The sequence below is a fragment of the Mercenaria mercenaria genome, chromosome 4 (assembly GCF_021730395.1).
Source record: "Mercenaria mercenaria strain notata chromosome 4, MADL_Memer_1, whole genome shotgun sequence".
Lineage (NCBI taxonomy): Eukaryota > Metazoa > Mollusca > Bivalvia > Venerida > Veneridae > Mercenaria > Mercenaria mercenaria.
In genome coordinates this window covers 49,041,863-49,065,768 of record NC_069364.1, presented here as the reverse complement: position 1 = coordinate 49,065,768, position 23,906 = coordinate 49,041,863, and the positions used below count along the sequence as shown (strand labels likewise).

At 33.6% G+C, this 23,906-nt stretch overlaps 1 protein-coding gene across 1 annotated transcript; it reads left to right on the top strand.

Annotated features, from left to right (window-relative positions):
* Positions 1-13,584: 13,584 nt before the first annotated feature.
* LOC123540428 (uncharacterized) lies at positions 13,585-23,540 on the top strand. The gene is made up of 7 exons (XM_053542177.1): positions 13,585-14,211; positions 18,113-18,610; positions 21,181-21,274; positions 22,037-22,220; positions 22,480-22,583; positions 23,036-23,202; positions 23,521-23,540. The coding sequence occupies exons 1-7, from the start codon at positions 13,899-13,901 to the stop codon at positions 23,538-23,540; spliced, it is 1,380 nt and encodes a 459-aa protein (XP_053398152.1). The 5' UTR covers positions 13,585-13,898.
* The last annotated feature ends 366 nt before the right edge of the window (positions 23,541-23,906 follow it).

Sequence of the window (23,906 nt, the reverse complement as noted above, 5' to 3'; positions counted from 1 at the left end):
AGCCAAGTGAGAAATCATAAAGAATATTTCGAGCGCTTAGCGCAAACTATTCTATCTGCTTCTATTTCTATATACAGAACAAATAGAATAGTTTCGCTCCAAGCCTTCGATTTACAAAAACTACATTAAAATAGCAACTTTATGACAACCTTATAATTATAACTTTCCACAGCAATTATGCTATACACTTGTAACACAGAACATATCGTTACAAGTATACTGATTAACAGACTCCATGTCTAGAGGTCCAGTTACCAGACCCTTAGCTACTTCGTTTCTTTTTTTATGACATACTTTCAAGACAAAAATATTATACTTAAAACAAAACAAGAGGACCAAGATGGCCCTAGGTCGCTCACCTGTGTAACACACCATAACAGTGTAAACATGTTTTACTTAGTGATTTCATGGAGAAAAATATTCTGACCAATTTTCATTAAGATTGGATCAAAAAACGTGGCCTCTTGAATGTAAACAAACATTTTCTTTGATTTGACCTAGTTTTTTAACTCATGCGACCCAGATTCGAACTTGGCCAAAATTTCATGAAAACAAACGTTCTGACAAAGTTTTGTGAAGATTGGAGCAAAAAAGTGGCCTCTAGAGTGTATACAAGCTTTTCCTATGATTTGACCTAATGACCTAGATTTTAACCCCACATGACCAAGATTAGAAATCATCCCAAGATTTCATGATAACAAACATTCTGACCAAAATTATGACGATAGAATCAACAAGAGCTGTCCACTACTGTGACAAATGCCACCGAAGCAGGCCCAAGAAGGCCACAGTTGTAATCGCAAAAAAATCAAATATCATTTTTGACATTGACCTTGAACCTATAAGGCCTGGGTCCATAAGCAAGACACATCTTCTCATTCTGGATAACATTTGTGTCAAATTATTTTCAATTCCCTTGATAAATGCAGAGTTATGGACCAACAAGAACACCTTTGACTTCTAAGTATGAACCTTGACCTTGAGCTAAGAGTCTGTGTCTTGCGAATAACACCTCATCTTATATAGGGAACATTTATGCAAAGTAATTTCAAAATCCCTTAATGAATGGCAGGGTTATGGACTGGACACGAAACATAATTAAAAATAATTTCAAAATCCTTTCATCAATGTGAGAGTTATGGACCGGAAAGAAACAGACCATGTTAACCTTTGACCTCTAATGTACCTTGACCCTGGAGTAGAATCTGAGTCTTGCACATGACAAATCATCTGATCATGAGGCACCATTTATCAGGTAATTTCAAAATCTTTCATCATTGGTGAGAAGTTATGGACCGTAGACACGAAACATACCCAGTTAACCTTTTAACTTCTAAGTGTGACCTGACCATTTGAAGCTAGGGGTCTGTCTGTGCATGACACATCTTCTCATTATGGTAAATATTTATGCCAAGTTGTTTCAAAATCCCTTCATGGATGGCAGAGTTATGGACTGGACACAAACCAGACCATGTTAACCTTTGCCCCTAAGTGTGACCATAGACCTTGGAGCTAGGGGTCTGGGTCTTGCGCATGACACATCATCTAATTATGGTGTAACATTTATCCAATTTATTTCAAAAACCTTATGAATGAAAGTTACAGCCCGACAAGAATTTAACTGGACGCACACACGCACGCACGGACAGTGCGATTTTAATATGCCCACCAAGTTTCATGAAGATAGGGTCATAAATGTGGCCTGAAAGTGTTAACAAGCTTTTCTTTATTTGAGCCTGATGACCTAGTTTCTGACCTATATGACCCATTCAAACTTGGCCTAACATCATCAGATAATCAGACCTTTATCATAGACACCTTGTTAAAATCCAATGGAAATTCAAACCATTATATCCATATATCAGTTCAATGAAACTTCGAAGTTTTGTAGTTTTTAGCATCACCTGGGGCATGGGCAGTCAAAAATCTAATTTGACTTCTGAAATAGTGTGATATTTACTTCTAAAGTCACTATGTTCATAGTAAAAATAACTTGTTTTACCCAAGTGGAAACTGGTGGGTACTTGAAAATGCAGTGCTCTGATTTGTCACTTAGAACTCCTGATGTCATGATAAAGTTATGAATAGAAAATTTTGCCCCTTTCTGACAGGGGCAGTAACTCTAGAACCCATGATGGAATCTAGATGGTTTACGAAAGGAAACAAGATCTTATTGTGACTTAAGTTGTGTGTAAGGGTGGTTAAAATCAAATATAAAATGCACTTCTATGGTGTTCAAGGGCAATAAAATTTACGAAACTTTGGCTCTTTTAGGGGTCAATAAAGGGCCATAACTCTGGAACTACATGTATGATTGGATCTGACAGATTCATCATGGAATCCAAGACTTATTGTTGTTGAAGATATTATGGCAAGTTTGTAGCAAATCAAACATAAATGAAGTCTCTATATAGCAGCAAAAGCCAATAGCAAATTTTGGCCCTTTAAGGGCCAAAACTCTGCAACCCATGAAGGGATCTGGCCAGTTTCTGAAAAGAACCGGGGAAGATAGCACAATACTAGTTGTGTGCAAGTTTGATTAAAGTTGATTGCAAAATGTTGTCTTCAATCGTGTTCACAAACCAAAAATAGCAAATTCTGGCCCTTTAAGGGGCCATAACTCCTCAACCCATGACAGGATCTGGCCAGTTTTCCACGGAACTGAGATATTATGCCAATACAAGCTATGTGCAAGTTTGATCAAAGTTGACTGCAAAATGTGGTCTCTATTATGAGTTCACATAGCAATTTTTGGCCCTTTAAGGGGCCTTAACTCCTGGAACCCCATATGATCTGGCCAGTTTCAAAGGAACCAAGATATTAATCAAATACAAGTGTGGTGCCAGTTTTATTAATTGATTGCCAAAAGTGTGCTCTACGTTTCACAAAGCCAAATGGCAAATTTTTTGGCCCTTTAAGGAGCCATGACTCTGGAACCCATAATGGGACCCGGCCAGTTTTCGAAAAGAAACCGAGATATTACGCCAAGACAAGTTGTGTGCAAGTTTGATTAAAATCAAATATAAAATGTGGTCTCTATCGTCTTCACAAGGAAATTGTGGACGGAAGGACGGACGACAGACGAAGGGCGATCACAAAAGCTCACCCTGTCCCTAGTCACTATGTGACAGGTGAGTAAAAAAAAAAGACTGTCATATAACAGAAAGCGAACTCACGGCCATAGCAAAGGAGTGCAGCATAGAAACCCATGCCTTAACCGCGGCCAAGGGAACATTTTTTTGTAATTAAGAATATCTATAACAAATGTCCACTCTGATGTTAATTTGGCTTTGCTACATCAACCAAGCTCAGATTCCATTTTCATATTCCCTCATAAGGAAAGTGTTTAAAAACACTTGAAGTAACTTGTCTTTACTTCTTTATTGCATTGACTGTAAATGAATTTTTCAAAACATGCTGAATCTATAGATTATTACAGTATTAAAAAGCTAAATATTGGCCGCCATTTGACAGGGTTGGAGAGGGAAGAGAAGTGCCTGCCCTCCAAGTGCCTGTGTCTAGCTAGAACTTAAAATCTGACACTCAGAACTGGAGAAAGTTCTACAAAACCAATAAAATAGAAAAAGATGCAAACGGATAAATCGCGAAAACTAAAGACAAACAGCTTTGACGTTTGAAATAATGCATGACAATTTCTAAAAATTATCATTACTTGAAAGTGTTTCAAGTTAAGAATAACTTTTATTAAAATTGTGTTATACCTACTAAAATGTAGCCACAGTCATGATTTATTTATTTATTTATTGGCATGTGTTGTGAAACATGGAAAATATTAGTTTGTGATAATCACTAAATCACGGGTCACAAGGTCAGAGAGACCTAACTCTACAGGCTGAACACCACTACATTTTTATTATTTTATATAAAATCCACTAACTTCGTAACGGTTTTTAGACATTTATAGCATATCAGATTTTCAGATACTTATTTTCAATATAAGAAAACTACAGTTCGCTAAAGGCTAAACACCTCTAAATCCGGCTGTTCTTTATTTCATATAAAATTCACTTACTTTATAACGGGTTTTCGACATTTTCTAGCGCATCAGATTTTCAGAGACTTACATTCCCATAAAGAACTAAATCGCTACTTTCGAAAAACAAAAAGAAAAGGGGGTGTTATCTTTTATATAGGAAAACAGGGGCCTCCGCGGCCTAGTGGTTATATAAGGTCGCTGACTTCAAATCACTTTCCCCTCATCGATGTGTGTTCGAGTCTTACTCGGGGCATTGAATTCTTCATGTGAGGAAGCCATCCGGCTGGCTTACGGAAGGTCGGTGGTTCTACCCAGGTGCCCGCTCGTGATAAAATAATGCACGAAGGGGCTCTGGCGTCTTCCTTCGCCATCAAAGCTGGAAAGTCGCCATATCACCTATAATTGTGTCGGCGCGACTTTAAACCCAACAAAATAAATAAAATAAATATATGAAAACTACCGTTCGTTAAATACGAAATGCTGAATTAATTCCTTTTTGCTTATTTCAAGTTCTCTATTCGAGACATTAAATTCTTAAGCCCCATTTTTACCTAGCATGCGATAAAATCATGCCGATTTCGACAGAATGCAAAGTGATACATACTGAAACGTGGTAGAGTAAAAGAAACACGTTGCTGTTGAGAAAAGGCACTAGGAAAGAAAAAAAAAGGAAAAAGAGATTAGCTCTATATATATCTGTACTTCTTGCAACTAGACCTGCGGAGGCTTACATTTGATTATGTTGTGATCAGCCAAAATACAACCCGCTGAATTTTCTACTCATTTTCGCCTCTTTCAATGTCACTATTCTTACGCCGCCATTTTAATCTAGCATGCAATAGGAACATGCCGATTTCGAAAGAATGCTACACATACATATACTGAAACGCGGTAGAGTAAAGGAAAAACACGATGCTATTGGAGAAAAGGAACAAGCAAAGAAAAAGATCAGCCCTTTTTATATTTGGACTACTAATTGTGACTAGACCTGGCGTAGACTTACATTTGATTTTGTAGTTTTCAGCCTATAAAGCCATCCTCTACCATAAATTTTAAAATGTTTATGTTAAATGCATCCTTTCAATTCACTTTGGCCAGATCTCATGATTATCATTTGAATTAATGACATAAGACCCTCATCGCCCTACAATATCAATGTTCTATCTCCATGTTTTCAAAGAAAAAAAATGAGATATGTACAAATTAATTCGTACTGAATGTTCTCCAGGTAAAGTTTAATTTAGTACATATTTTATAATACCATTCTATCCGAATCCGATAAACTTCTCACTGTTCTATCTTCTTTGGGACAGGCTTCCTTTTCTATGAGTATTTTTGTATAAATATCATAATTTTTATGAGTCAGATTATTATTATATTATTATCAACTGCATCGTACTTTGGAAGACTTTCAGCCACCTACTACAGTTTTACAGAAAAACTCTAAATACGGATATTTACAGTATTCAGAGCCTTTGTACATTTTCTTATTCCATTAAACGATTATATTTATGTGAGTGTTCCAACATTGACTTCCTCTTTGCAAAATGCGTAAAATCATCCGACATTCTTTTCACGGGTTGTCATCCTGGGAAACGCCTACACAGTCAGTCTGCAGTTTGATAACTGATGGTTTCAAGGCCGCTGTCCAATCAACTGTGAGGGAGTAAAGCGGGACTAAATGTATGTACAGTGTATATCAGTGTAATACATGTTCAGATTTAACAACGTACAGTCCCCGCCACTCCGTTAGATTTCATACAAGATATTGTGGAGTAACCGTAATCAAGTTGAAGTTGAAACCGCATTGACTCGAATGCTGAAAGAAATGAAATACAACAACAACAACAACAACAATTACTTTCTTAATCCCATGTCAGATAATGTAACAGAGTGATCTGAAAATTTAATGAACAGTGTTTTAATACCATTAATAATTTTGTGTTAGTTCAAAGCTGCCTTTCTTATGCCTTAAATACTATATAACTTCTCTAAGATATTTTTTCGTTCTCACACAAAAATGGAATACAAATCTTGTTACTTACATTAGAAATCAGCGGTTGTGTTATATTTGAGCCGCGGGTCATGATGAAGTGGATTTGCGCCCCAGCATGGATTCTGACAGATCCCAAGGTTGTTCTCTTCAAGAATATTGAAATTAGAAGGAAACCGTTAGCGAACAGCATGGGTCCTGACAACTGCGGATGCGCAGGCTGATCTGGATCCATGCTAGGCGTCGCACACGCACTATGGTGGTTTTCTCATGCGCGGCTCATTTCAAGACCTAAACCTCAATAATACCTTTGTTTCCAGTTAGAAGGTGAGTGAACGATCCCACTTTCCTTCGTATTTGTCTTATTTAACGTATCACAACGTCTTGATATTTTAATACTTGATTTCAGTTTGACTATAAGATAATCAAACAGTTTCTTGATTTTTTTGTTGCACATTCTTTCCATTTTTATTTTTGCCGTATTTTTTCACATGGAGTGTCCGATGCAGTCCTCTCGCTGTGAACGGTAATCTGGTAATAGCTTCCGCTAAAAGAAGTACAAACGATGTAACTGTGTTTTCAAGTTATGTCTAGACTTCTTATTTTGCATTTATTTGCAGTTCAGTAACAAAGACATTCAAGGTCGGTTACAAGAACTTGTTCCGTCAATCTCTTTTCAGTATAGTGTTATTAACATTTCTCACACTGTAGAAACAATGTGTGGTCTAAACATAACTTGATACATCATGCAAGTAATGTGTATACTTAAGAAATAATATATCTCATCCAGTGATTTGTCGTTGAATAAATCATTGTTTGGAGTTCAGATGCGAAGGAATTATATCACGAGGGCGCAGCCCGAGTGATATAATAATACGCATCTGAACGACAAACAATGATTTATTCAAGAGCAAATCACTAAATGAGATATATTATTTCGATTCTAACACGTTACCAAGGATTTTTAAGTACATCCTTGACGACATTCATTAAATATTTGCCCGTTTTCAATCGGTTTCTTTTCCAGCGCGCCGCTATGCCGTTTGACGCCATGCCGTAATAATCATTAGTGTGACGTCAGAACAGTGATTTGTTGTATAATAATTCACTGTTTTCTGCCTTCTTTGTTTAATGGGAAAAATGAATCGGATCTTGTTAGAATGCTACATTAACCTTCAACCTACTGGCGGCATGTGATTCTGCCTTTGCGACCTGTGCAGACTAAGATCAGCCTGCACATCAGAGCAGTCTGATAATGGTCTGCACTGTTTGCTGTTCAGTCAGTAAATTTTCCTTCAATTAATAAATAGTACTGTCCAAATTGAATGACAGGCCAGTCCATTTTAGAAATTTAGCAGGGTAAAGGTTAAATATCAATTACATATATATGTCACTGTCAGTAATGTATGTATTATTACCATCATGGAAATGAAAAATAATGCAGTTAGGCTACTCTGTAGAGCATCTTTAACAAGAAGATTGCATCTTAAACATATTTGAATAAAACTTCATTACTCAAACAACAGTAAAAAATTCTGATTGAATATCAAAAGTTATGACTAATCCATACAAACTTTTTCTTTGGATACTCATATTAGTATGTTACAAAATAAAAACAGTAACTATGCATTTGCTAATTAAGTGACGTAGCCTAGAAAAAATTAACCATCTAATAACACATGTATCACCGTCATATTTTCCCATGGAATATTTCAATGTCCAAACAAAATCACGGAAATAGTTTTTAATTTTCTAAACAAAAATTCTGTTGGCCATTTTTATCAATTACGAAAACTACATTGTGATCTTCGGCATTTGCTAAAACCACGGGGGAGGAACTGTTACACGAGACTCGGTTGTGGAGGATATCATGTTACAGATTTAGGATGCTACTGTTATAGTATTCCTGGATAACGTTACAGCATTCGGAGGATAAAAATCACTGTCGGTGTTTTGTTTGCCAAAAAAGTAGTAAATATTTATCTCTTTTTTGCAAAAGTAAAAATTGTTTTTCTAGATCAATGGTATGTACGTCTGCTGAGATATGGTTTAACACGTGAAACACAGTATATTGATGTCTATCAAGCGTTTAATGTCAAAATCCGAAATTTTGATAGAAAATTATCTAAAAGAAGTTGATTAAAATATGTTTCAACCATATTTTATGCTCATTTGCATCGACAAAGACCCTCTTTAGGCATGCAGTTATAATACGAGGTAGAAAAATCAACGTGGGTCTAATTTTTCGTGATTTTATAGAATGTTACAGTTGTGGGGTGCTTCTTCTGGATGTGTTACAGATTTAGGATGATACTTTTTAGAATACATTTTGACAATATACAATACCAGGATAGCAAATAAAATTTAGATATCATGAATTATGCGGGATTTTTTGTAAGATGTAACAAATATATTATACCAAGTGCATTTTTTTCTAATTTCGAAATTCTAAATCTGGTTCAACAGCTATATAATAAAATGATATATAAACATTTTCAATGGAAAGCTAGTGTTCTATATCTAATGTATATGATACCATAATCACCAATTCGCATTGAATCGTCGTTTGCACTTTAATAAGCTGTTCTTTCATAAATAGTACCTGTTTATGCTACATGTATTAAGCTAGCGAACGATGTGTCCTAGCTTCAGAAGAGTTTGGCAATGCGTGTCTTTGTCAACGATTTCAATTACTAATAAGCTTAAAAGAAAATATCCTCTCGGAATCGGTAAAGGAGAACTTAAGAAATTAATTGGCTTTCCTCAAGACAACTCGCACATGTGCAATAAAACTTTATTTCAAATAACAAAATATTCTTTTTTTGTTAAACATGTATACATGTTTACTGTTGGAACAACCATCGAATCATAGTCTGCTTGCAGGCGCGTAGCTGCCTACAAGCAGATATGCGTCTGCGCAATGAAGATTTGGCAAGCATGCACAATCAAATAGGCTAATCTGAAGCATTGAATCCGTTTTGTCACAGTTAGGAGCCTAAATCATTTAACAGAGGATTTTATACGCAATTCATAGTTAAAATGGATCATGTTTCGGGATTTTCATCTAAAAGTATATGCGTCTTTGTCTTTGTGTGTATGACGGTGGCAAGGGCTTTTCAGGACTGTGCGCCATTAGAAGGCATGTCTCAGGACTGTAGGCATTGCGTAAACGCGAGCATGAGCACATTAAATTCGGGTTGTTCAAAAATTAGTTACCCTATAAACATAGTAACTCACTCTCTTTTTAGATTTGAACGAAAGTAATTAATCTATGGGAATATAAATAAATACACACTTAAAACATTTTTCGATTTCGCTCCGCGATATCTTTGGTGATTTATTTAGAGGTGATGGAAAAACATTTAACAACCGATGTTTTTAGAGATTGTTCAAACGATCGGTCAATTTGCATGGAAAGGATGGGAGATTTGCTCTGCATAACTTGTATCATCAACTGTCCATCATATATGATTCTTGACATATCACAACCGACATCTTCTCCCGTTAGGTGGACTTTCCTGTGTTTTAAACGTCGTTACAGCAACGCCACTCTAGTAAATGTCTGACTGCCTCAAATGACCAAATAAATGTTGTTTAGCAGTATTTACATCTAACGACAGAATCCTAAAGAAGGAAAAAGTATCATCCTAAATCTGTAACATATTCGAAAGCAGCACCCCACAACTGTAACATATCCGGCTAAACTGCAACATTCTATAAAACCACGAAATATTAGATCAACAGTAATTTTTCTACCTCGTTTTATAAGTCCATGCCTGAAGAGGGTTTTAATCAATGCAAATTTGCATGAAATACGGTTGGAATATCTTTTAATCAATTTCTTTTAGAGTATTTTTCTATCAAAATTTCGAATTTTTTTCATAAAACGCTTGACTGACATCAATATACTGTGTTTCGCAGGTTAAGCCATGTCTCAACAGACGTGCATATCACTGATCTAGAAAAACAATTTCTATTTTTGGAAAAAGAGATAAATCTTTACCACATCTCTGGCAAACAAAATACCGATAGCTATTATTATCCTCCGAATGCTGTAACGTTATCCAGGAATACTGTAACAGAAGCATCCTAAATCTGTAACATGATATCCTCCACAACCGAGTCTCGTGTAACAGTTCCTCCCCCGTGAAAACTACATTTTCACGACGCAGTTTCTCGGAAATATATTTCATAACAAGAGAGTCATGAAGGTCATAATATCTTCCTAGATTTGTACATCAAACGACCGGCTTTCCATTCATTAACAAGAACATTCTGATGTGATATCATATAGATCAGGTAGAAAATGTGACATTTAGAAACTCAGTAAGATTCTTCTACAACTTAGCCCAGCGGCCTAGTATTTCACTCCAGATTAATCAGTTTCTAATCTGATTATAGGGACGAATATTTTTTGACGAAGAGTTTTTGATTAAAGGCACTAGAGTTTTAATCATATTTGTCTATTATTTCATGTAGAGACCTATAGGCTCTTGACTCAAGATGGCTCAAAATCACAGTGCTTCGATATTTTATCAAAGCAATAATATCTGTAAAAAGATCCTTTGGAAGCACAGAATGCGACCAAACAAAATAATAGCAGACTCGGTTTGATTGAGTCTGTTCATGAGAGGTAATTGAAAGTGCAACACCTCTCACGTCCACTTGCACCGGCTTAAGCGGAATTCTATTACAAAGATATTGAATTGCCTCCATGATCCCAAAGGACCAGAAAATAATACAACACTGAACCAAACCATCTGACTAAGGTTCGTTAAGATAAGACCAATATTGTGAACAGTCACATTTCAGATAGTTCTGTACGTTTGTATAGAAATTCTTTCTACAATGTAGAATTCGATTAAACTCTGGTTTTAAACATCTTCCGAATATACTTAGAAAATTCTGCAATTAAAAAAGATAGAGCCATCTGTTTGATTTTTTTTTTGCTAGAATGAAATGAATGAATGACCTTAGGCATTTTTTATATAATGGAAGTCTATGGGAAAATAATAACTTTTATAACATTTTCGCGAAAAGAAATTTTTCTACAATGTAGATTTTAATGTAATTGTTCACAGTTATTAATAAATATAATAGCTAATAATATGGTGAAATAAAATGTATAGGTCCGTGTGCTTATTTTTGAGATATTTGACCATGATTAAAATGAGCCGCACATTTCACGCTAAATTTAAGACATTATTAAATATATAACGCGTCAGATGTTTTAATATCACACTCTAACTTTATTAAGATAGTAACAGTGCCATTGTAATAAATCTGCTTACAAGGTCCATTGATTATGTCCCAAACGGTGTGAGATATACTGATTTACTGCTCGCTGTGTGTGTACGTGTGTCAGTCTGTCGCAAATGTTGTCCGCGCTTTTAGTTGAACAGTTCCCATCAGATCTTCACCAAACTTCAACAAAATATATTTACCAATAAGTCCTCGGCCAAGTTCGATAACGTGCCAAATTGTCCCAGGCGCTTCAGAATTATGGCCCTTAAATTACCGAAAATTGGCCTTTTACTCTTGTCCGCATTTTAACTTAAATAATTCTCATCCGATCTTCACTAAACTTAAACAAAATGTATTTGTCAATAATTCCTCGACCAAGTTCGATAACTAGCCAAATCGGCCCAGGCACTTCAGAATTATGGTCCTTGAATTACCGTAAATCGCTCTGTAACACTTGTCCGCACTCTAAGTCGAACATTTCTCATCTGATCTTCACCAAACTTGGACAAAATTTGTTTGCTAATAAGTCCTCGGTCAGACACTTCAGAATTATGACTCTTGAATTACCTAAAATTACTTTGTATGCATATGCCAGTGATACATATATTGGTGCATGGTTGACTCAGATAAATTATATTCAGATGATAAGGCAGTTGTAGGAGACATGCACTTTTCTCAAAAACAGCTCTAGTTCATAAAATGATTTTCATTTCCGTACACCGAATCCAGGCTTTATTTTTCGTTTTGTGGAAATTGACGTTACACCATCACTTCCGGTTATCAAACGTGCATAACTACCTTAATGGACAACGACAAAAGATGTAGACATGAAGATCAGAATAGTACCATGCTCAGGTGAGCTAAAAATCATAATTGTCTTGTATCGATTTTGTTTAAATATTTTATTAGCACAATTTTCACTTCCTTTGGTTTGCTTGTCAGTATCTGAACTTTATATGTGAGAGTAGGAAATGATACTCTCTTTACATACACCGAACAAAACAAACTATCACTGACTGTAATATGTTTTTACTAGTAATATTGAGAGTTATCAGTGAAACATTTCCATAAGATGTCGTGCGCACGAGATAATTTAATCTAAAAGAAATAAATGCATGTCCTAAGCATGCCTCCGTAAATACATTATCAGATCATGGCAATTTACTTCCTAGCATTATTCTAATTAATTGATTTTGCTTGGCACACATTGCAAACAGCATTTTTTAAACGAATAAACATTTTTGTGACAAGACTTTACATTTCTCAGAAAGACGGATGTTTACAAAATATACACTTATAAACATCTTTTTATATCATTCCAACAGAAAATTAAACGATTTTTATATTTTTCAATTTATGATAATTTCTAATTTGATTTAAGTAGCAGGGTACACTTCGAGTTTTGCCCCCGTCAGTATTTGTAATAATTAAAACTTCGTGATGTTTGATGTCTGTAAATCAAAGTGAGAGATAATGATTGTTAATTCTTTAGAAAATTTGAACAGCTGATAAATGCAAAATTGTGATGTCAGTTGTAGCGCGGGAAATTCAAATCATAGAAAAGTTCCCTTTGTCAGGATACGAGTTATATGACCCAGGGAAGTGCTTACGCTTTTAGTATCTTGAACAATGAAATGGGTCCTATTCTTAAGGCGACTATGTTTAGACTAGCTGACAAACGAAATAGAATGTCCTTTGTTAAAACGTATAGCTGTTGAGACCAAATATCTCATATATACAGAATTTTCCTCTGGCTACCTTGCCTAAATGATTCGCGTACCAATGATTCGTAAATGATTTCCATTAGGAGCTAAATAATTTCAGGGATCAGGAAAATCACTAAATGTTTCAAACTTACAATCTTCAATTAATGATAAAAAGCTGAGAAAAAGAAACCCCAGATTGCATGTCCGACCTTTTAAAAGCTAGGGCGTCTTGCAAGCGGAAATATACGGTATGTCACATGAATCTCCGTTCAATGATTTGTTTGTGTTATTAGTATATATATTTAATAATTTACCGGCCAAGTGTTGTAACTTTAGTTCTATCCCAAACAAAAAAAATCAAGTAACAAATGGTATCAAAATCGTGAATAAATGGTGAACAAACCGGGATTTGCCTATTTATCAACACCATTTGTTTACGATTCGGAAGCTAATCGGGTTTAGCAGAGAAAGTCCCTCCCCAATTCATTGCAACCAACTGATTTGTTTACCATTCATTAGAAACGGATATTTTGTGCAGTACCATTTATTTAGGCGATTTTCTGTATTCATAAAATCGGTTAATTATTGAGAACAGCACTTTTTTCGCATCTGTAAATCAAGTTAATATGTGTCATCGTTTCTGATTGGTCAACGGTTTTTATTCTTTTTAAATCTATTGTTTTTTTTTTTTATCAAAATCATTGATAGGCTTATTCTTGTATTTTATAATTCAATTTAGACAATTTTCTTCATTCTGTATTTTTCTTGGTTGGATCACGTCTAAAATAATTTTGAAAAGTTTTTAATACAGAAGTATTTTCGTTGGCAAAATTTTTTATAATTTATACAACTTACAGTCATGTAGAAACGAAAGGAATTTCGAAATTTATTTGGACAATACAAAGTATTAATTATTTGTTATTGGAACATTTCGTAGTTTTCAAAAAAATTTTTCAATATGTCGGGGTCTGAAAATAGGAAGTCTGGTAGACCAACAACACGCCATGACTACGGTAAGGTCAACGAGATAGGATTCGGAGATGATGACACTGGAAATCCTTCCGAAAATTCGGACAACCAAGATGGCGCTACCGGCATTTCTACCGCCGTTTTCAGCCCAGTGAAAAATAAGAAGGATGAGACTTTGGCTCTTCTGCAAAGCCAGTTACAATCGTTGGATCAAGAAGGGGAGGAGTTGAGGAAAGATGCAGAAATTACAAAATTGCAGAAAAGGATTGAGCAGAAGAAAAAGTCAGTAGCAGAATTACGAGGTGAGAATAAAAACTTTAATTCAGTTGAAGACAGTAAAGTTTCTTTGAAAGACTTGAGAAAGGACAAAAAAATTGCGTTCGGAAGCAAGTAAAAAATTGAAGGAGACTGGATTAGTTTCAGAATCAAATTCAGAGTCAGACAGCAGTTCCGATGATTCGGGGTCTGAATCAGATAAACAAGATTCTGAAAAAGTGAGTAAAGAAAAGAAATCAAAGAAAAATAAAAAGAAAAGTAAGAAAAGCTCTAGCAAAAATAATCATTATGAAGATGAGTCTAGTAGTGACGAAACATCAAGCTCTGATAGCTCTAGTTCTAAAGAATCCAAAAGAAAACATAAAAAACATAAAAATAAATCTGGCATTTCGGCAAAGTCGTCAGATCATGTAAAATACAGACAAAAATATCCACATGCTTATTTAAGATTTGAACATGTAAATGCAAAGTTAAGTTTTGATACTCTAGAAATGAATCTATTTGTAGCGGGAGAACTAGAAATTATATCCAGCTCTTCTACAAAAGAAAAGGAAAGAAAAGCACGTGTAGAACTTTTAAAACGGCTCATGTATTTAAGCGGTACTTATAATTTCAGTACCATAAAATCGCTGTATGCAGCTATTTTGAGAGAAATTGAATTGGGACACAAAAAATGGGGCAGCGATTTCAATTATGTAGAAACAAATATTTTAGCTAGGGCTTCAGTCAAAAAATCTTTACCATCAAACAAATTTGGTTTAAAATCAAAAAGAGAAGAAATTTCTAATGAAAAAGTTTGGTTTTGCCCTTTATATCAGAAAAATAAATGTCTACACAAATCCAATTCGCACATGATGGTTGTAAAGGGGAAACAACGATGGGCACAACATGTTTGTGCAACATGCTGGTTGAAAGACAACAAAAAACTTGAACATCCAGAATGCTAAGTGCATGTCCACATGCCCAAAAGTGACTTAAAAATGGTTTTTCAAAATTAACAGAAGCTAGTACGTCCAAGGAACATCTGGAAAATTTGTTTCTGCCAAAATATTGTTTGAGAAACATTGAAAAAATCATTAGTGACAAAGAAGTCGAAATAAATACTTGTTTTTGTCATCATTCAGTAAAATGTGATATTTGTAAAGTCACAAAAATTAGTCATGATAAAGATTCTCTCAGTAAAATAGAATTGCATGAAAAGGGTAAAAATTCAGGTCAACCAAATTTTTTAAGTTGTAAAGTAGTAGTGAATGAAAAAATAGACACAGAATTTTGGAACAGAATGTTATCTTGTTATAAAGATATATTAGTTATAGAATTACTTAAGTATGGTTTTCCATTAGATTTTCAAGGCAATATATCTTCTTTTGAAAAAACAGAGTTATGGAAATGTAAAAATCATAAAGGAGCAGAAAGCTTCCCTTCAGAAATTAATAGTTATTTGGAAAAAGAAAAGCAAAGTCACTGTATTATTGGTCCTTTTAAGAAAAATCCTTTTAGCAGTCCGTTAAAGATTTCTCCGTTAAATTCTGTTCCTAAAAAAGATACGTTAGAAAGACGGATTATTCTGGACCTTAGTTTCCCTAAGGGTAATGCAGTTAATGATTCAATTAAAAAAGATCGTTATTTAGGAGAAGATATTGAATTAATTTTCCCAAAAGTTGATGATTTTATTCATTTGATAAAAGCTAAAGGTAAACATTGTTTGATGTTTAAATTAGACTTGAGGAAAGCTTATAGACAAATTTGTATTTGTCCAGGTGATTATAATCTAGTAGCTTATCGTTGGAAAAAACATATCTTCTGTGATACCGTTTTGTCAATGGGTTTAAGAAATGCTGCAGCTATCTGTCAAAGAGTAACTAATGCTGTAGCTTTTATGATGTTTAAAATAGGAATTGCAATTTTAAATTATCTAGATGACTTAGCAGGCGTAGAGAAAAATGACAAAGCATGGTTTGCTTTTCATTGCTTAAGGCAGGTTTTATATAAGGCTGGTTTGTCAGAATCAATTGATAAAGCTTGTCCACCATCAGAAATAATGATATTTCTAGGCATTTTGTTTAACTCTAACTCCATGACAATGGAATTAACCAATGAAAGGTTAAACGAAATTAAAAAGTTAGTTGTTTTTTGGTTAAATAAAACTAAAGCTTCTTTAAAGAAATTACAGTCTCTCATTGGAAAATTAAATTTTGTGGCCGCTTGTGTAAGACCAGGACGCATTTTCATAAATAGGTTATTAAACTGGTTAAGAGCCATACATGGATTAAATCCTACAGTGGAAGTTGATATCCCAGATTATGTTAAAAAGGATTTGAATTGGTGGGATAGGTTCCTTGTGAGTTACAATGGAATATCTATTATGTTATATAAAGACTGGTCAAAACCAGATGGTATTTTTTCCACAGACAGTTGTTGAACTGGATGTGGAGGTTATTTCCAAGGAGCCTACTTTCATTCAGAATTTCCAGAAGCTGTAAAATGCAAAAATTTAGATATAGGTTTGTTAGAAATGGTTACTATTATAATAGCTCTTCGATTATGGGGACAAGAATTTAAAGGAAAAAGAATTTTAGTGTATTGCGACAATCAATCAGTGTGCCAAGTTTTAAATACAGGTAGGTCAAGGTCAGAGACTTTTCAAGATGGCTTAAGAGAGGTTAGCTATTTGTGTGCTATTCATGAATGTGAGATAAGAACAATTCATTTATCTAGTAATGAGAACAGGCTAGCAGATTGTCTTTCTAGGTGGCATTTAGATATTCATTATCAGGATGAATTTAAAAAATTAACACATGAACAGGAGGTATATGAATGTTTTATATCAGAGAAAATGTTTAAATTTTTAAATATTTGGTAACATTTTGATATCTAATTTCAGATAAACAGTTTAAGGAATTAAAGCAGGACCTCAAAGTTTCAAATTTGTCTGCATATGCATCTGGTTCACGGAAGAATTTAAAAATTCAATGAGAGTCCTTTATACTTTTTTGTTTATACTTTCATTTACAGTATCTTCCAGCTGAAACTTACACTTTACAATTGTATGCTCAATTTTTGAGCCGTTCTTTCAAATCAGTGGACAGTATCAGAAATTATTTAAGCGCTGTTAGAACCATGCATTTATTGTTAGGCCTTTCGTTAGATAAAATAAATCAGTTTTTATTAAATTTATCTCTGAAGGGTTTAACTAGAATAAAACAACATTTCATTAAACAAGCAGAACCTATTACACCTAAGATTTTAAGTGAGATTCATTCCATTTTAGATATGTCAAATAAAAATGACATTGTTTTTTGGTGTTTATTTTTGTTTGCCTTTTTCTTAGTAGCTAGAAAATCTAATTTAGTACCAACAAAAAAAGCAGACATTGAAGTTAGTGAATTTTTATTAAGAAAAGATGTTACTCCTTTCGGAGATCATTTGTGTGTTAATTTTAGATGGTCAAAAACTTTGCAATTTGGAGACAGATTACTTCAAACTCCTCTGTTGAGGTTACCTAGATCTTGTTTGTGTCCAGTTGTAGCCTATTACAAAATGTTAGAATTTGTTCCTACCATTAGAGATGATCAACCTTTATTTTCTCTGGATGAAAAACATATGATCAATTATTATATGTTTCAAAATAAATTAAAGTCTATTCTTGCGGAACTAGGTTATGATCCGGTCAGTTTTTCGTCACATTCATTTCGTAGGGGGTTTGCAACTTTTGCCTTTCGATCGAACGTAGCAGCTGATGAAATTCAGATATTAGGAGACTGGAGGTCAGACGTATATAAGAAATATATTTCTCTTACTTTAGAAGACAAACTTGATATTATGAAATCCGTAAGTGATAAATTAAATTTTTAATAAGATAAATGGCTTTAAGCATTCTAGTGTCCTCTTAATAAATTTTTTTTTTGTTTTTCTCTTCTACTTCAGTTTCTCGCATAAACCAACTCAGGAACCCGAAAGTGAAGAGGTGTCTAATTCTGTCTGACTCTATGGCTAAGCATGTAACTGACATTCGTGAAACAGACATACGGTCTTATCCTGGGATAACTATTGGACATTTAACTTCTAAGATCATGAAGGGTTCAATAAATTTAAATTACGAAAATATTGTTATTCATGTAGGTACTAATGATGTCAATAACTTTTCTTCGGGTGAAATTTCCTCTCTGTATTCTAACTTAATCACTGCTGTCAAGACCTTCACAGATAGTTCTGTCACAATATACTTGTCCTCTATCTTGCCTAGACCAGTAGATTTCTCAGAAACAGGACCGAAAGTCAAAGAGATAAATTTATCTCTTGAAGCCATTTGTAAGGATAGGAAGATTAAGTTTCTAAAATCTTTTCGTCCCTTTCTCAAAGCCAATCAGCCTCGTAGAGAGCTTTACGCCATCAAAGATGGCGGCTTACATCTAAATTTAGAGGGTACTAGAAGGCTAAAGCATTTTTTTATAAACACAGTAGCACATATGTAAACACTATATGAATGGAAGGTTGTAATATGGTCTTGTTAGAATTGTTATTCAGTTATAATTGTGTATCTGTGTATTCTGTAAGTTGTTCTATTCTCATCATAGAAATTTTTTTTTTATTACTGCTTAACTGAGTTTCACTTCACTTTGGATATAATATATCAAAGGAAGATGGATATATTCACAAAGTAGTATGTTATACTTTGGAATATGATATTTCTAGAGGAAGTAGTAAGCAATATTTCCCTAGAAAAGGGACAGTACACTAACAGTCTAAGACTCGAATGTCTTAAAAAAATTTTTTTACATTTATGTGTTATTTAAGGGATTATATTCCTTTACAAATAGTGATTGACAGTATATACTTCACTTTAGATAATTTATCAAAGGAAGTTTATCTATTCACAAAGTAGTATCTTATACTTTGGAATAAGGAGTTTCTAGAGGAAATGGTATATGACATTTCCCTAGAAAAGGACAGTGGTATTATAGACTTGTGTGTTTAGAATTTTATTGATCTAACAACATGTACTTCACTTCAGATAATTTATCAAAGGAAGTCTATCTATTCACAAAGTAGTATCTTATACTTTGGAATAAGGTTTTTCTAGAGGAAATGGTATGTGACGTTTCCCTAGAAAAAGGACAGTTGTATTATAAATTTGTTATTTAGGAATTTATTTATTTAATTCATTTCATACAAGAAAATACATTGTTTTCATTGCGGTGAATCATAGTAGTTTCTTTATACTTACTTTAAATGTATGAATACCTTTAGATTGAAACTGAACACATTTACTTTACTTTTATATATTTATTCAAAGAATCATTGTGATTAGAAGTAAACCTTGGTAGTTGTCATAATTATAAGAAAAAATACCTTTTAATAAAAATGGAATGCATTAAGTGCAATAACTTCACTTTGTATAAATTTATTCAAAGGAAGTTGATTCAGTTTACAAAGTAGTATGTCATACTTTGGAATAAAATAATTTTAGAGGAAATGGTATGTAACGTTTCCCTAGAAAAAGGTTGGTTATTGTAGTAGTAATACGGTTGTTTAAGTGCATTAAAATTTATGGAATATTCAGTTAACAATCTCATAAAGGGCAGACATTCTTATTAGGAGTTCAATTTTATAGGAAGTTTGATGTAAATTTACAATTATCAATACAGTATATATAGTATCTGTTGATATAGTATCTGTAGATGGTTACATATATGTTTCTTTGAGGTTTTGTTATATGTAGCAATTGCTTGGTTTATTTATGTAAATGTATAATGTATTAAGTTTTTATGCTGGGCCTGTGGGTTGGCGTTTAGTTGAATATTTATAATGATTACTGTCTTATTTATGTAGATATTCAGTTTTCTTATACTGAATAAGTTTATTTTGTAGTTGACAGTAGTCAGTAGTGAATGATAACTAACCTTTTATATGAGAAATGTACTACTCTGACTCATAAAATTTGGTTAGTTCATATATGTATGTTGTGTTATTGTTAAAACGTGATCTATATGTAACCTAATAAATATTTATTATCATAAAAAATTTTGGCCTTTTCTTATAAAAAAAAAAAGAAAAAAAAGAGTGATCATTTAATTTAGGCGATTTTCTGTATTCATAAAATCGGTTAATTATTGAGAACAGCACTTTTTTCGCATCTGTAAATCAAGTTAATCGTCTTATGTGTCATCGTTTCTGATTGGTCAACGGTTTTTATTCTTTTTAAATCTATTGGTTTTTTTTATCAAAATCATTGATAGGCTTATTCTTGTATTTTATAATTCAATATAGACAATTTTCTTCATTCTGTATTTTTCTTGGTTGGATCACGTCTAAAATAATTTTGAAAATACCCGAACCCGCCCTGCCCTTGATATTATTGTATATGTGTTTATAATTTCATGTAATATTTATATGTTTACTTGTCTATTGTTTGTTGTTTATTTGATTTCTGATAGTAAGCGTTTAGTTGAAAATTTATAATGATTACTGTCTTATTTATGTAGATATTCAGTTTTCTTATACTGAATAAGTTTATTTTGTGTTCCTATAGGCCCCCCTCTATGTCAGATGCTATTTTTGAAAATGATGTCAGTTCTACCCTTGACAAAATGTTTTTAAGTTATGACCATGTTATTGTTCACGGAGATTTGAATTATGATGTTTTGATTTCAACAAAACAAAAACCTCTACAACATCTACAAGATGCTTATAACTTAACAAATTTGATAAAAGAGCCAACCTGTTTTACAAAAAATAATAAACCGTCACTCATTGATGTAATTTTGACAAACTCACCAAATCTTTTTTGCAACACTACCGTTACAATTTGTGGCTTTGTGACTGTCACTGTATGATAATAACAACGCTACGTGAATCTTTACCAAGTACTAAAAACCGACAGATTTTGCTCAGAAGCTATAAAAACTTTGACGAAGAAAAGTTTAATCAGGATCTTTCACATGTTCCTTTCCATATTGCTCATATTTTTGATGACATTGATGATGTTTATTCAGTTCATGAAACATTACTAAAGCAAGTTATTGATGATCATGCTCCTATAAAAAAGAAACGTCCAAGAAAAAACCCACCCCCTTACATGAATGCAGAGTACAGAAAAATTATTTATAAAACACATCAGGCTCACAACAAATTTCTTAAAAATAAATGTCCACAAAACTGGGAAAACTTTAGAAAACTTCGTAATCAAAAAGAAAAAAGAAAACGTCAATCTATTTCTATCTACTTTCATGAAAGGTGTGGTGGAGGACCAAAATCAAAAGACTTTTGGAGTACTATCAAACCATTTTTGTCAAATAAGTCAACAAGTAAATCATCAGAAATCATTTTAAAAGAAGAAAACAAAATAATCTCAAATCAAAGAGATGTCTGCGGGATCCTAAATGATTTTTATATCAATGTAGCCAAAAATATAGGCATCCAGGACAATACCCCAATAGATAATACTCATCTTAGCATTGTTCAAATTAAACACAGAAACCCTGATATAGATAATTTTAGTTTTAGTCATGTCTCGCCTGAAAATGTCTTTAAATATTTTAAAAATTTGAATGTTAAAAAAGCCACTGGATATGACTGCATCCTTCCTAAAATACTAAAATCTGCTGGAAGGGTACTTGCAGGTCCAACTTCAAGAGTAATCAACACTATGATTGACACTTCATCTTTTCCATCAAATCTCAAACTAGCACAGGTCACACCAATTTTCAAAAAAGATGATCCTTTTGTTGCAAAAAATTACAGACCTGTAAGCATCCTCCCAACAATGTCTAAAATTTATGAAAAAGTTTTAAATGATCAGCTTAATACACATTTTAACAACCTTTTTAATGATTTACTTTCTGCTTTCAGGCCAGGCTATAGCTGTCAGACAGCCCTCTTGCGTGTGGTTGAGGACTGGAAGATTGCACTGGACAGGGGAGACCACGTGGCCGCAATACTTATGGATCTGTCAAAAGCTTTTGACTGTATCCCTCATGATCTTCTTGTCCTCAAGCTACAGGCATATGGGCTGACTGACAGAGCCTCCAAACTTGTACATAACTACTTGTCAAATAGAAAACAAACGGTCAAAATAGGAGAGGCATCTAGCACATGGCTTGAACTCTCTAAAGGTGTTCCACAGGGGTCAATTTTGGGACCAATGATTTTCAATATTTTTATTAATGATATTTTTTATTTTGTGGAAAAATCTAAACTGTATAATTATGCTGATGACAATACCATTTCTTTTAATCATAAAGATATAAATGTCTTAAAATCTGTTTTAGAAGAAGAAAGTTTAAATCTTATAGAATGGTTCAAATTTAGCCAGATGCAAGCAAACCCTGACAAATTTCAAGCAATTTCTGTTGGAAAAGATACGCATGATGTCTCTCCTACCTTTCAAGTTGGAGATGTAAATATTACTTGTGATGATACTGTTAAGTTGCTGGGTGTAGACATTGATTTTATGCTAAACTTTAATGACCAAATTGCCAAGATGTGCAGGAAAGCAGCAATGCAGCTGAACGTACTTTTACGCATGAGCAAATTTCTTAATACTGAAAACAAAATACTTATATACAAATCTTTTATTAGATCCAATTTTAACTATTGTCCTCTTGTTTGGCACTTTTGCAATAAAGCTAATACTGAAAAATTAGAAAAACTTCAACACCGAGCATTGAAAATAACCTTCAATGATTTTATATCCTCATATAATGACCTTTTACATAAGGCTGATATGCCAACCTTACATCTTAGCAGGAAACGAGCTTTGGCTATAGAAACCTTCAAATGTTTGTACAAAATTTCTCCTTCCTATCTTCATGATCTTGTTAACTTTAAAAATGATTCTTATGCTTTCAGGTATGTAAATACTTTACTAGTACCAACTGTAAAATCCACTACCTATGGTAAGAAGTCGTTCAGGTATGAGGCAGTGCAGGTGTGGAACAGCCTCCCAAATGAAATCAGACAGGTGGATAACTTCAAAGAGTTCAGGAGACTGATCCGCACCTGGGCTGGACCATCCTGTAAATGCTCCCTATGTATGTAGTTTGTTTAGTTTGCGTGTTTTTTGTATCATTTCTAAATGCCTGCTTGTGCTTATTCTTTTGTAATACCCAGCTTGTTTTAGTTGTCTCTTAATTGTTGCTTTTTTTTATCCGTACCTGGACTGGACCTCTGTAAAAGCTCCCTATGTATGTAGTTTGTCTTTAATTTGCATGTTTTTTTTTTTTTTTTTGTTTTTTTTTGTATCATTTCTGAATGCTTGCTTGTGATTCTGTTGTATTACCCAGCTTGCTTTTAGTTGTCTTTCAATTTTGCTTTATTTTGTATTTGTGTTTTAGTTCTTAGCCATACTATGTAATGTTTACTTACTTTGTCTTAGATGCCTTAAACTATCAGTTATTTTGTGTTGTTTTATATAACTTTTGTGCTGCCATTATATGCCTTTGTACACTATCTTTGCTGAAACCTAGTCTTAATATGTATCCTTTTGTGATTTTTTCATATAGCTTCTCCTAACATAGTTTTTATGATATGTGTTTTACCTGCATGATCTCTCTTTAAATGTGCTCTTTAACTAAATACTTTTTGTGATATATGTTTTATCTGCATGATCTCCCTTTAAATGTGCTCTTTAACTTAATTGTTTTTATGTGCTAAATATTTCTTTTACAGGTATTTTTGTTTTTCTCGTTTTGTTGTTGCATGACTTTGTTTTTGTCGGAAA

What these genes read in the sequence shown, in the direction of transcription:
- LOC123540428 (XM_053542177.1), top strand. Translation starts at nt 13,899, where the DNA reads ATGTCGGGGTCTGAAAATAGGAAGTCTGGTAGACCAACAACACGCCAT. An exon ending in CTTACATCTAAATTTAGAGG is followed by an intron (nt 18,611 to 21,180) that starts GTACTAGAAGGC and finishes ATGTTTATTCAG; the next exon opens with TTCATGAAACATTACTAAAG. An exon ending in CACCTGGGCTGGACCATCCT is followed by an intron (nt 23,203 to 23,520) that starts GTAAATGCTCCC and finishes TTTGTGTTTTAG; the next exon opens with TTCTTAGCCATACTATGTAA.